Here is a 12,168-nt window from a genome sequence, read left to right as displayed (position 1 = left end):
TGCCCCCACCCCTGCACACCGGCTGACCTGTCCTGACGGAGCTGGCACGTGGTCTTAAGGATGTCCACCACTCCCTCATGCCGCAGCTGCTGGCAGCAGATGCTGGTGGCAATGAAGCAGCCTGTCCTGCCAATCCCTGCACTGAGGGCACAGGGGGCGTGGGGGGTAAGCAACGGGGCAGCGTCGGGAGTAGGGAGGCTGCCCTGCCCAGGTGGCCGGTGGGGAGGACCCACCTGCAGTGGACGATGATGGGGGCACAGCGCGGCCCCTCCTGCTGGGCTGCCTCCTCCACCTCCCGGACCAGGTGCAGGAGTGGGGGAGCCCGGTCTGGGGTCTTCTGGTCAGGCCAGGATGTGAACCAGTAATGCTTCAGGCCTCGCTCTTCGGTCCCGTTCTGTCCGGGCGACAGAGACCCGCCCCAGATACACGTGAACTTGCAGCACCCACCAGCTGGCGCAAAGATGGGGTGGGGGCAGCAAGAGCGTGGCAAGGGGGCCCAGAGAGTGGGACCTGTGGTGTCTGCCACCTGCAGCACGGGGCACCGGACAGGGGCTGGCAGCAGCTTGGCAGTGGGAGCTGGCCAGGGACGCTGGCCCTCGTCCTCCCCGTCCTCCCCATCGGTTCTACCCCCACAGCTGCAGGCCCATCCGAGAGAGGCGGAGTCCCTCTCCCAACCCGCGTCCTCTGGTTCTTTATCCTAAGGCACAGCCCAGTCACGCTGGAGTCCCAGGTCGCAGAGCCCGGCCTCTGGTCTCCCATCAGTCACCCCTCTTCTCCACCTGCCCTCCCCCGGCCCGTCTCCCAGTCTCGTCTGTTCTCTCTCCTCCCCGCCAGCACTGCCTCCACTCGGGCCTTTCTCATCTCTCCAGTGTGGCAGTCCTCCCCGAGTCCTCCCTGACCGCTCATCCGCACAGTGGCCCAGCACGTCTGTCCGCGGCGCCAATCTGGACACGCTGCTCTCCTGCTCAGAACGCTCCCACGGCTCCTGCTCCCTCCCAGTAAAACCCATTCTTCTTACTCTTCAGTCTGGCCAATAAGACAAGGTACAGGGTCCAGCGCTCCAGGCCCTTCTCCTGGCCCTGTCTACTCGTTCTCAGTGCTCCTGCATTCCAAAGGCTTTGTAGACAACTCCTCTGCTACACACACACACACACACAGACAGACCCACACGCACACACGCATATACACACACACAGAGCTAGTCCATCTTCCATGCCTTTCTTTTTTTTTTCTCTGCCTGGAATGGTCTTCCCACTTGTTTGTCCCTTCTGCCACCGAGTCAACTCCTACTCATCCTGCAAAACCCCATTCAGTACCACCACTTCCAGGAGGCCCTCCCCGAGCACCCTGGCTAACAGAGTGCCCTTCTTTTGTTTTATTGCCTATCTCTAGCTTGGTACTTACCATCTCTGGGTGCTCCTTTAGGGGAGTCCAGGCTTTGGACAGCTCTGTGTTCCAACCCAATACCCAACCCAGAACCAGGCTTAAAGGCAGGTGCTTGTAAAGACTCAGGGACAAAAGTAAATACCCCCAAGCTGTCCCAGGGCACTGAGACAGTGAGGCAGCCCTCACCTGGCTTCAGCCTCTTTCTAGGAAGCAGAAAGCTGGCTCCTTGGGCCCCCAGCTTATCTGGTGTGACAGCTACTAGAACCTCTGCCCATGCCTCCTGCCATTTCCAGCTCTCCAATAAGGCCTAGATCTCGGAGCTGCTCAGGTGGGCACTGCTGTTTGGGGTCTGAGTGCCCCCTGACACCCCACCTTCTCCCTTCTCTGGTGGGAGACGGCAGTTCAGAGGGACAAGTCTCAGGCCTTGGGTCCGACCCTGTGGCTGCCAGTGCCAGTAGACCTCAGTTTCTACATAGAGCCTCAGCTTCCTGGTGCTTGGTAACCTAGCAACCTGTGGGGTTATTACATTGGGCTCCACCGTCCCCAAATATGAGTTTTCCTTCTCAAAAACAGAACCCCATGAATCGTCCTGATTCCAAGGCAACAATCTCCTCTCTTATGCTGAACCTGGAAGAAGCACGACCTCAGGGTGGGAGAATACCTCCCCCCACTCTTTTTGTATCGCTCATATACTACAGATCTTCCCTGTGAAACCCAAATGCAGCGAGGAGTGCCTGCCCTCTGGTGGACACACTGCACACTGTAGGATCTCAAAGTTACAACAGACCTTCCGTCGTCAGGACAGCAAGGGGCGGGGCGGGGGGGGGGTGCTGCTGGGGATCCCTTACCCAGGCAGTCCCCGACGTGAATGCATCTGGAGCAGACTTGGAAGGCATTGACAAGGACAGTGCAGACACAGGGAGACTCCGAGAGCATAAAATGCAACTGAGATTTGCTCCTGCCTCTGGCCCCCAAGTCATCCACCCCTCCTCCCTCCTCCCTGCTACATCCTGAGAGTGACACAGGCCTGGATTTCACCCGTAGTGCACTCCTGGGCCCTGTTATCTGGGCCCTGTCCCCCCATCCGCCCGGCCCGGCCCCTGGCCTCACCCTGAGGGAGATGACTCGCAGCCGGTAATCCTCAGTATGAATGACCTTCTGCACGATGATCTCCACACCGTCGTACACCACCTGCTCCTCCGGCCAATACTCGGTGCACTTCTGCGGGGGCCCAGACCAGGCTTCGTACACTCACAGTCCTACCACTCCCCGCGCCCCCACCCTGCTCCCTGCCGCCAGCCGCCAGCCCCTCCTCTCCAGGACCAGCAGGGCAAGACATAAAAGGGCAACAGGTCTGCGGTTAGAGAGCGCTGGGTTCAAATCTCAGCTTCCTAACCTGTAAATTTTCTTTTTTGAGCATCAATTGCCTCATCTGGAAATTGAAAGTTAATACCTACTTTGAAGGACTCTTCTGGGGATTCAATGAAATGGGTTGGTATGGGTACTGACGCAGGCAGAGTGAGCCCTGGCTGGAGCCGGGGGCGGGGGGCGGGGGTGTGCAGAGCAGCCTGTTTCAGGTCACAGACAGCGGGGGTGGAGAGGCCGGCTCCAGGCTCTGCCCACCCACGTGGCCCTGAGCAAATGGCCTAACCTTGCCCGGCCTCCCATTCCCTCACCTTGGCAGCAGGCTACCAACCTCAGCATTGTTCTAGAGATTAATATGGAAAGGACAGACCCCTGCTAACAGCACAGGGGCGCCTACCTCGTTCATCTCCTCGATGTTGGTGATCATGACGATGATGGGCGTGTGCTCCTGCCACACCATGCGCCAGAAGTCACCGACCGTGCTGACGATGGGTCCCTGAGTGGCGATGTACACCTTCTCCTCCCCACCATAGCCCTGCGGCCAGTCAAGTTCAGGCCGTCAGGGTCCGATGTGGTGCTCCCTGGGCCCAGTCCCCACCCTCGGGCCCTCCCCCGGGGAGCGCAGGGGTGGCAGGAGCCCCCGCTGGCTTAGGGACAAGCGGAGGACGGATCCTGTTGGCTTGGGCCTCCCTTTCGCGGGGGGGGGGGGGTGTCACTGGGATAGGGCTACGTACCCGGATGTAGTTGGCGTTGATGTAGGAACTCAGAGGGTCGTCAGGGTCTGGTGAGGTCAGACACACTCTGCTGTGGGGGTCTGGGGTGGGGGAGATGGGTGAGGCTGGCATGTGACAGGTGCGACAACCCCTCTAGCGCGGGGCCCATCCCATCTGGCTCACTGCAGGGCACCCACATCTCTCCGGGGCTCCTGGAGTTCCTCCTTCCCCTGCCTGCGAGCAAAACCCTGGCCTATCTCTGTGGCTCTGGGTGTCTACCTGCACAGCAGGAGTGCCGGCCCCTTGCCTGGGTCCCTCAAGCTGCCCCGGGCTCCCTGGGCCTCATGTTCTGGAGAGGACAGAGCTAAGTCAAGAAAAGGATGACCCAGGGGACACATTCCAGTCAGCGGGGGCAGCGAGGGTTTGGGTGCACACGGTCACTGACGGGCTGGGTCCACCTGAACGGCACACGGCCTTCCTAAGCCTCAACTGTCCCGTGTGAAATACAGGGGTAAAGCTGCCTACTTCCTAGGGTTGTTGGGAAGATAAATGAGAAAACAGCTGGGAAGATGCGATGTAAACCGTCAAGTGCTTTACAAATATATAGGGCTGCTGAGATTTGGGGGTAGAAAGCTGAGGGAGAGCCGAGGGATGGAGAGAGCCGAGCCTCCTGCACCTGCGACGCAATGGCAGGGTCTCCGCAGCAGACGCACACACGTGCACGAAGGGTTTTTGTTTTGTGTTTTCTTTTTTCTCCATCGACTGACATGTTCAATCCCACAGTTACAGATTCTCACAACCTCCTGCTCCTCTTCCTGGAATGGAATCTGTTTTGTGCCAGCGAGAGCCTCCCTGAACTGCCTCTTCGGTCAGGCCGCAGAGGCTGGGCCTAGAGATGGGGAAGGTGCGTGGGGTGGGCAGGGACTTCGTGGGGGTGGGGGGCCGGGGCCCTGGCTTCTGCTCTGGCTCCGTCACCAGCTCACAGTCTTATCCCTTCTCTGGGTTTCCCTTTCTTTCCTAAATAGGGAGGGCTGAACTGAAGGAGCTTCCAGCACACAGCCGGGGGCTCTCCGAGACAGTACAGGGAGCCAGAGGGCTGGGTTCGAGTCCTGACGCTGTGGCTTGCTAGCAGTGTGCACCATTGACTTACTTTCCCTGTGTGGGTCTGTGAACTGGAGACATCCCTTCCGTCACAGCCCCACTCGTCTTGTAAGGATGAAAGGAGGGAATGGTAGCTTGGCCTTAGACCAGTAACTTAGCTCTGCACACACCATATGGCACAGAGCTTCCCTAGAAGTTAACAGGTAGAGAGGATCCCAAACTGGGTAGGACAAACAGGTGACACTCACAGGCCTCTGCCCTCCGGCCCTTTTATGCCCAGCCCCATGGTGGGGCTGCCCCTGTGGATGGGGGCACAGAGGGGTGTTAGGAGGGCAGAGGGAGGGAGGGTGAGTGGAGGGGATGCTGCGTGGTCAGTGGAAGGAAAGAGCAGGGCGTGCTGAGGGGCCATCTCCCTTCTTGGCCTTGGTGCCTGCCCAGATTAGGTGTCAGAAGTGGGCACAGCACCCTCGGACCAGACACCAGGAGGGCCTGTGGCACTAAAGAACCACTGTGGGAATGATGACCCCACTGGACGCGGTCTCTGTGCCTGGCATGGGGCTCGAGGGTAGGGACTCCTCAGTGAACGAGACACGTCCTTGCCCCCTAGTATGGGGCAGGCGGGCAGGCAGGTAGGCTGTGTGGGGTCTGTGTGATTGATTCCAGGGCACAGGGCAGGGGGGTGGGGGAGCGGGGGGGCAGACACATGGCCTGGAGAGGGACTGACAGAGGGTCTTATAAACCAAGGCTGGGCCAAAACCCGAGGATTACAAGGGGGATGGTGACAATGTTTAAGGAAGAGGATGACACGACTGGATTTCTGCTTTCTACCATTTCTGTGCTAACGGTAGCCGAAGGACAGGAGGGGAGAGTGTGGGCCTCGGCAGGGCAGTCAGGAGACGACTGCCTGGCACAACTCCAGGGGTGGTATGGGACTGGGCAACAGACAAGCCCTGGCCCCCAAAAAGTCATCCGGCAGTGAGGATGGAGAGGCTGAGCTGACCTGAGAGACGTTCATTCATTCATTCATTCATTCATTCCCTCCTTCCCTCCCTCACTCAAATAGGAGCAGACTGTCTACGAGGTGCCAGGCACTATTTTGGCACTTGGGACATGGTGACAAAAAGGACAGAAATCGCTCCCCTGTTATTTTGCCTTCAGTGCTGCCAGCTGGGTCACTGGTCACTCTGTCCTACTCACCGTCCATGGGTCTATTTCCCCCACGAGACCGTGAAGTCCCCGTGGCTCATTCATGCCTGAAGTCTCAGCCCCTGGGGCAGAGTTCAGGAAACTGGTGCCAAATGAACGAGAGACCAAGCCTCGGGGTGTCCTGGATCCAGCAGGCCTGTGCCAAGCCTGACATGTCCTCCTTGTCACACATACAACCCCCGGCTGGTCCCAGTCTCTGAGGCACAGGGACAATTCTCGCTGGCCACAGAGGATGCTCGCTTGAGCTCCAGGCCCTCGCAGGCTCAGCGCATAGTTGAAGCAGCTCAGGACCTCTCAGCCGTCCAGGGGGAGCCAGGCGGAGCGGTGGCCTGGCTCCCCCACCCTACCCCCGGTGGCCATTCCGAGTGACCAGCCAAGCCCTAGGTTCTGGGGTGCCTGAGCCCCTCCAGGTGGGGCTGGGTGGTTGGAGGGTGACAAGATGAGGAAGGAGGTGAGCAGCCCTGAAGAACGCATCCTGGCCTTAAATGGTGCTTTGTTTAACCGGAACTACCTAGAGACTGTGTAACCATGGCAACCACAAGTCGATATTTTAAAAGTTAAAAATAAGTCATGACATCTTACATGTTGTTGGAGATGCTGATGGCAAAACTGCTTTTTTAAAGCCTCGTTACTCCACAAACTGAGTGGAGTAGGTTGGTGGGGATTCGCTTTCAACAAGTCACCCCCTAAGCTAGCCCGGGGGGGGGGCCTGGGGCCAGAACTGGGCAGGGGTGACAGGCAGACAGGGGCCTGATGAAAGTTAGCTGAAAATGACACCCCAGGGCTGAAAGAGGAACGTTAGGTCACCTGGTCTGACTGCCCTCAAAGGGGGAAAAAATCCCTCTCAGATCTGCCAGGGGATTGATCACGCAGCTTCACTTGAACACCTTGAGTGACGGGGAGCTCACTAGCTGACCGGCACCTCATGCCCTTGTGGGGTGGCTCTTCCTGTCAGAGGACTCCCAGTCTGAGCAAACTCCACTCAAGGTACACAGAAGAGCCCGATTCCGGGGTCAAAGAGGCCCAGGGTGAGACTCAGCTCTGTCCTTCCTAGCCGTGTGACTCTACCTCTCTGAGCCTCATTTTCCCCTCTTAGCCGCCCGCCCACTCTGCAGGGAGAAAGAGCGTGAAAACACTCTGGGGTCACTGGGCACTGTCTGGGAGCTGCTACTGTCGTCATTCTTTCTCTCCGGGTTTCCAGAGCCAAGCACAGCCAGGGAGGCCAAGGGTGAAGCTGTGAGCTCAGCTCTGCCCTCACCACGGGGGCCTTTCCCCTTCCCCGGGTGCCCCCAGCCCTCCTTCCCTTCTCCTCGTGACCTCGAGGCCTAGCTCCGGGGTTGAGGTCTTCCTCAGGGCGAGGGGCTCCCAGGGGAGGTGCACCCCACGCCCCGGGGGCAGTGAGTACTCACTGGGCAGGATGGTTTTGTACCGGTTCTTGCGCACCAGCCCGGGGATGTCATACTCCTTCGGATCCACAAAGTTCATGGGGATTTCCTGCCAGAGGAGGACATGGGGGCGTTAGCCGCGGTGGGCCGGCTCTCACAGGCGTCGGGATCCAGGCACTGGTGTGCCTCTAACCTCTAGTCCAGGCGTGTGCTTGAGTGCACGCACTCCTTCAGTGAACGTGTACTATTAAACCAGTCAGTGCACAGGAGAAGCATTAAGAATAGTGCCTGGCACCTAGTGAGTGCATAATAAATGCCGTTATTACGACCGTTGCCCCGGGGCCAGCCTGGCACCTCGTAGATGCTCCATAAACGGCTGATGAACAGGGAACAAGAGAAAAAGTGACCTGGCCAATCACTGCCTTCCATCCCCCTCCCTTCGAGGCTTCGCTGACCTGGGTCTGGCCTCAGGGGCTCGGGCTGTGCTGCTCCCTTTGTGGAAACATCCACCCCATCCTCCGCTTCCTCTGTCCTGTCCACCTTAAGCACCCTCTCCTCCAAGAAGCCCTCCCTCGTTCTCCAGCAGGAAAGGAGCCTCCTTCTGAGCCCCTCAAGGATGTGCTTGTGCCTTCCAATCACAACTCTGTGTCAAAAGCCCCAAATCCAATCCTCTCTGCCTGGCCAAGTGATGTCGCCTTGGATCTGGTCTTTGTTCACCGTGGGCTGCTCTCTGGTTACAGGCCAGTCTCTTCCCCGGCCACCCTGCCTCCTGGTCTGAGCTCCCCGCACTCCTTCCGACCCTCTGCTGGTCGGGAGCGCTGGTCCCACCCTTCTCCATCTGTCCAAACAGTTCCCAGCTTTTAAGTTCACCTCTTGCCCCCTCCCTACTGCTCATGGGGGTGACTCCCCAGTGCCTCTGGCTTCTTCACCCCCCCTTCCACCTGTCCCCATCGCTCAGCACCTGACTCCAGTTTCACAACGTCCACAGTTTTTGGACATAGTTAAGTATGGGCGTTAAGGATCACAACACTTAATTTTCTAGGGTTATTATGAGAATCCAAAAAACCCCCACAAAAAAAACCCCTAACCCTCCCATTCCCCAAAAGGCAATGTGTATAAAAGTGCCCATGGAGTGAGGGCGCAGGCTGTGTTCCTTGGTCTCTGGGCAAAATCAACAATCAGCTATTGAACAGGAAACACCAGGGAGGTGAGGGTGGTGGGAACACGCAGCGAAGCTGAGGCTGGGGTGGTTGAGAAAGGCTTTCTGGAAGCATCCAGCGGGGTGGGGGTGGGGGGATGTGAGTAGAGGTGGGGAAGAGAAAGGCCTGGGGGTGGAGGGAGGTGGTAGTCCAGTTTGAAGTGGACAGTCCCTGTAGGGGAGGGGGCACATGGCTGAAAAAGGAGGCTCGGCTAGCCCAGCTCGGGTGAGACAGACCATGCCCAGCCCTGAAGAATGTGGAGCGGTGGGTCGGAGGGCAGCAGAGGTTTTCTCAGAGGAAACAGCCATCCGGGCCAGGTAGGAGGCCAGGTGGCCTGGGCAAGGGAAGCCGAGGGAGGCACATGGCTTCCCCATCCCCCTGACTTCTCCCAGGAGGGACTGTCCCCAAAGACTCATGGCCTCTTGCCCTCTCCCACCCAGACTGGTGGCAGATGGTGAGATTGAGTGAGGAGCACACTCTTGGGCCCAAACCCCTTCCTTCCTTCCTTCCTCCTCCTTTGGGGACCCTCCTGCAGAGAAAGAAATACAGGGATACCCTCAGGGGGCAAGTGGTGCACCCCCTGAGGTGGGCAGAAAACTTGTGGATTCTTGGGGTCAGTATTAGGAAGCTCACTATTGCTACGCACCTAGGCCTCACTTCAAAATTAGCCTTTACCAACCAAAATAAAGGTGACACTGTCATCTCCTACGTCCTAGCTAATCACTGGTTGGGTGCTCAGGCAGGTAAAGCAGGCAGGTCATTTACGGGGCCCAACAGGAGGCAGCTGAGGCTCTCGCGGAGGTCTGGCGGGGAGGTGACTGGAGAGATGTCAGAGGAGGAGCAACGTTTTGGAGATAGTGGAGATAGCGGAGATAGCGGGCAGGAGGAGGGAGGGAAAAGAGGAGAGTCGGAGGAAGGCTTTCTACCACTCCCAAAGCCCAGTGCTGGGCAGTAAGGACGCGGGGAGGCCACCAGATTCCTATCACCTGGCTGCGTCCCCTGCACACCTCAGCCGTATCTTTAATCCTTGCAACATTCCAATGATTTTTATCCCCATTTTCCTTATGAGGAACCTGGAAAGAGCCCCTCTGAGGCTCAGGGGGGAAGCAGCTTGCCCAAGATGGTGGGAGAGCTAGTAAGGAAGCGACGTCAGTCACTCGGGTGCTGGGTGCTGGACACCCCACACCACTGCCCGGCTAGTGCATGATCGACGTGAGCAGCAAGGTCCGCCCACTGTGGGTGGCTGGCCCTGGGGGGACTCACAAAGAACTCTGCCTGCAGCAGGAAGGGGTCCAGGGCCTTCTCGTGAAGCTCCTCGGCCTGCAGGACCCGGGAGGCGCTGAGCAGGTACTCGCGGGCCGACTCCTCACGTGGGGACATGAGGTAGCCAAAGCCCTCCTCACCGCAGCCTGGTGTGCACATGTCCAGGGTCAGGGAGACGTTGGAGCCCCTCCTGGAAGGACCGGGAGAGGGGAGCGAGTCTCAGAGGTGGGGGCGTGAGGAGGGAGGGGTCAAGGGTGGGAGCAGGGTGGCACCCAGAGGAGCAGTGGGAGCGTGACAGTTCCACTGGTTGGGGAACGTGGGTCTCAGCTCCGAGATGTAGGCCTGACTGACTCCCCGATTCCTGGCCCCTACAGCGGAGTCACTAACTGAGGGGGCCCTGGGGCCCCAGTTCCAGCGGTTCCATCCAAGGCAATCTCAACACAGTCCTCCCTGGCCTGTCCTCTGTCACCGCTGGAGGCACTTCCCAGCCCCGGGGCCCCAGGACGTCACGAGCGGGGGGTGGGGGGTGGGGGGGTGGGGAGCACCTACGCAGAGCAGAGAAGCAGGGCTCTACTCCGCACCCAGCCTCGGTCCCACCCACCGGTCCTGGATGGGGCTGCTGACGAGTCCCGGCCATCTCACCCGGGAGGGGCCAGGCCTCTCGGCTGCCAGGGGAAGGGGAGGTCCTGGGGGAGTCCTGGGGCACCACAGCGGCGGCGGGTGTCTGCGCAAGACAAGCTCCACCATGTCCAGTGACTAAAGACACAGAACAGCTGAAAAGCCCCTCACTGTATAGAAAAGGAAACTGAGTCCCAGACAGAGGACAAGAATTGCCCAAGCTCACACAGTAAGGGGATGGGAGACCTGAAACAAAAAGCTAGGTTTTCTGACTCCTCATCCAGTGCTTCTTCCATGACATCGTGGGAATAACGCAAACCTGGTGCATCTGGTTTACCCAGCGAGGCTCAGAGGAGAAGGTGCTGACGCCTCCCAATGTACACTCTAGGGAACACTATGGGACACTTTCTAAAAGTAGGGGTCTGTGTCAACACTTTGAGGAATGCCACATGCTATGCTACCCCCTTGCTGATTTACGATGAACACAAGTATGTTAAAGGCCCTGACAAGTCCTGTAATACAGGAACCTACCCAAACTTACTTGGGTATAGGAGTTAACGTGTGAGTACGTACGCATGTGCATGCCTGTGGGCTCGCGTGCAGTAACAGCATTTACCCTCCCTGGGGCATTCTGATCTACGTGAATCCGACCTGAGGAGCATGTGTCTGTCTACACTGGCTAAACCATGAGGCCAGCTCTGTCCTGGCCACTGGGAGTCAGAGTCAGGCACCTGCCCTTCCGCTGGGGAGCTGAAAGCTCGGGAGCCCACAGAGCCCACCCCTCCTCCACCCTCTCACCTTTCCTGTAGACCCATGGACTTGACGGTCAGTGAGGCAGGGTCAGCCTCAGGCTTGATGTCCATCACGCAGTCAAACACAGGAGTCTCAGGGACAGGGTCCAGGTCCAGGAAGTCATCCTCGACCTTCTCTTCCATCCACTCTGAGTAGGTGAAGGAGGGTTGACGGCTCACTGACTGGCGCCTATCCTCAGGGGGCAGTGGGGTGGATGGCTCTGGGGGAGCCCTCAGGAGGTGCCACACCTAGTTGGGGAGATATAGTATCATGGACCTGGCATCTGCTGGCTGGTCCCCGGGTGATGGGGTGTCCATGACATTGAGCCCCCTCACTCTAGAGCAGCCCTGCTCCCCTGGGAGCTGCCTGCATGCCACTGCCCTTCACCTAGGTGGGAGGTTCCAGCCCCTACCTTCCCCCCTGCCCCCTCCTCCCAACCCTCAGTTTCGTGTGGATTGAGGTTTTTTTGGTGGGATGTGGGGCTGCTACGGGAGTCTTCAACAGCCTAGGACACCACAAACCCATTTTCAAGAAGAAGGTGCCCCTCATCCCAGGCTGTGAGCACACTGGTGGAAGGAGACAGACAGCCTGTCCCTGCCCCGACCTGAAACATCTAGTGGGGGGATCAAATGGGAGCTGGTGGGCACCGGGACTCCCCTCCCAGAGGAGGGGAGCGCTGAGGTCAGGTCAGGGGGCACCTTACCAGGGTGGTAATGAGGATCACAGACAGAGTAACCAGCAGCAGATTGGGGACCTCCCAGGTCCCAGCGCCCAGCCGGGCCTGGAGAACATGAGACAAACAGGTCAGGGTGGTGGTGTGGTGGGGACATAGTTCTCATCCATTCCTACGGTGACAAACCGAGGCTCTGAAAGCTGCCGACCAGGCGTGCGTGGGGAGCAGGGTGAGGGGTTTCAGGGGTGTGGATGTATCTTCTGAACTCAGACGAGCCCCATCCAGGGGTTGGTGGGCCTGGAGGGGTCCCGTCGTTCCCTCCTACCTTGGCTCTCCCTGGAGCTTACTCACCATGGGTCCCAGCTGTCCCAGGAGTGTGAGCGAGGAGGAGAGGAGGTCTGTGGCATTCTGTGACCAGATGGGGCCGTAGCCGCTGAGCCAGAGGACCCCGCAGGCAAGCTGGGGCA

At 58.9% G+C, this 12,168-nt stretch overlaps 1 protein-coding gene across 3 annotated transcripts in view; it reads right to left on the bottom strand.

Moving 5' to 3' along the window:
* PTPN5 (protein tyrosine phosphatase non-receptor type 5) overlaps positions 1-12,168 on the bottom strand; it is a 53,552-nt gene that overhangs the window by 1,222 nt on the left and 40,162 nt on the right. For all 3 annotated transcript variants that reach the window (XM_055317824.1, XM_055317826.1, XM_055317825.1), the window contains 10 exons: positions 12,053-12,160; positions 11,732-11,809; positions 11,035-11,276; positions 9,619-9,808; positions 7,181-7,265; positions 3,486-3,565; positions 3,149-3,286; positions 2,497-2,607; positions 234-394; positions 28-141 (listed from right to left, as the gene is read on the bottom strand). In XM_055317824.1, coding sequence (XP_055173799.1) covers positions 28-141; positions 234-394; positions 2,497-2,607; positions 3,149-3,286; positions 3,486-3,565; positions 7,181-7,265; positions 9,619-9,808; positions 11,035-11,276; positions 11,732-11,809; positions 12,053-12,160 — 1,307 coding nt within the window. The remainder of the gene's footprint in view (positions 1-27; positions 142-233; positions 395-2,496; positions 2,608-3,148; positions 3,287-3,485; positions 3,566-7,180; positions 7,266-9,618; positions 9,809-11,034; positions 11,277-11,731; positions 11,810-12,052; positions 12,161-12,168) is intronic.

The sequence above is a fragment of the Nyctereutes procyonoides genome, unplaced genomic scaffold (assembly GCF_905146905.1).
Source record: "Nyctereutes procyonoides isolate TBG_1078 unplaced genomic scaffold, NYPRO_anot_genome, whole genome shotgun sequence".
Taxonomy (NCBI): domain Eukaryota; kingdom Metazoa; phylum Chordata; class Mammalia; order Carnivora; family Canidae; genus Nyctereutes; species Nyctereutes procyonoides.
The sequence above is the reverse complement of the archived record's forward strand: the minus strand, read 5'-3'. Positions and strand labels throughout refer to the sequence as shown.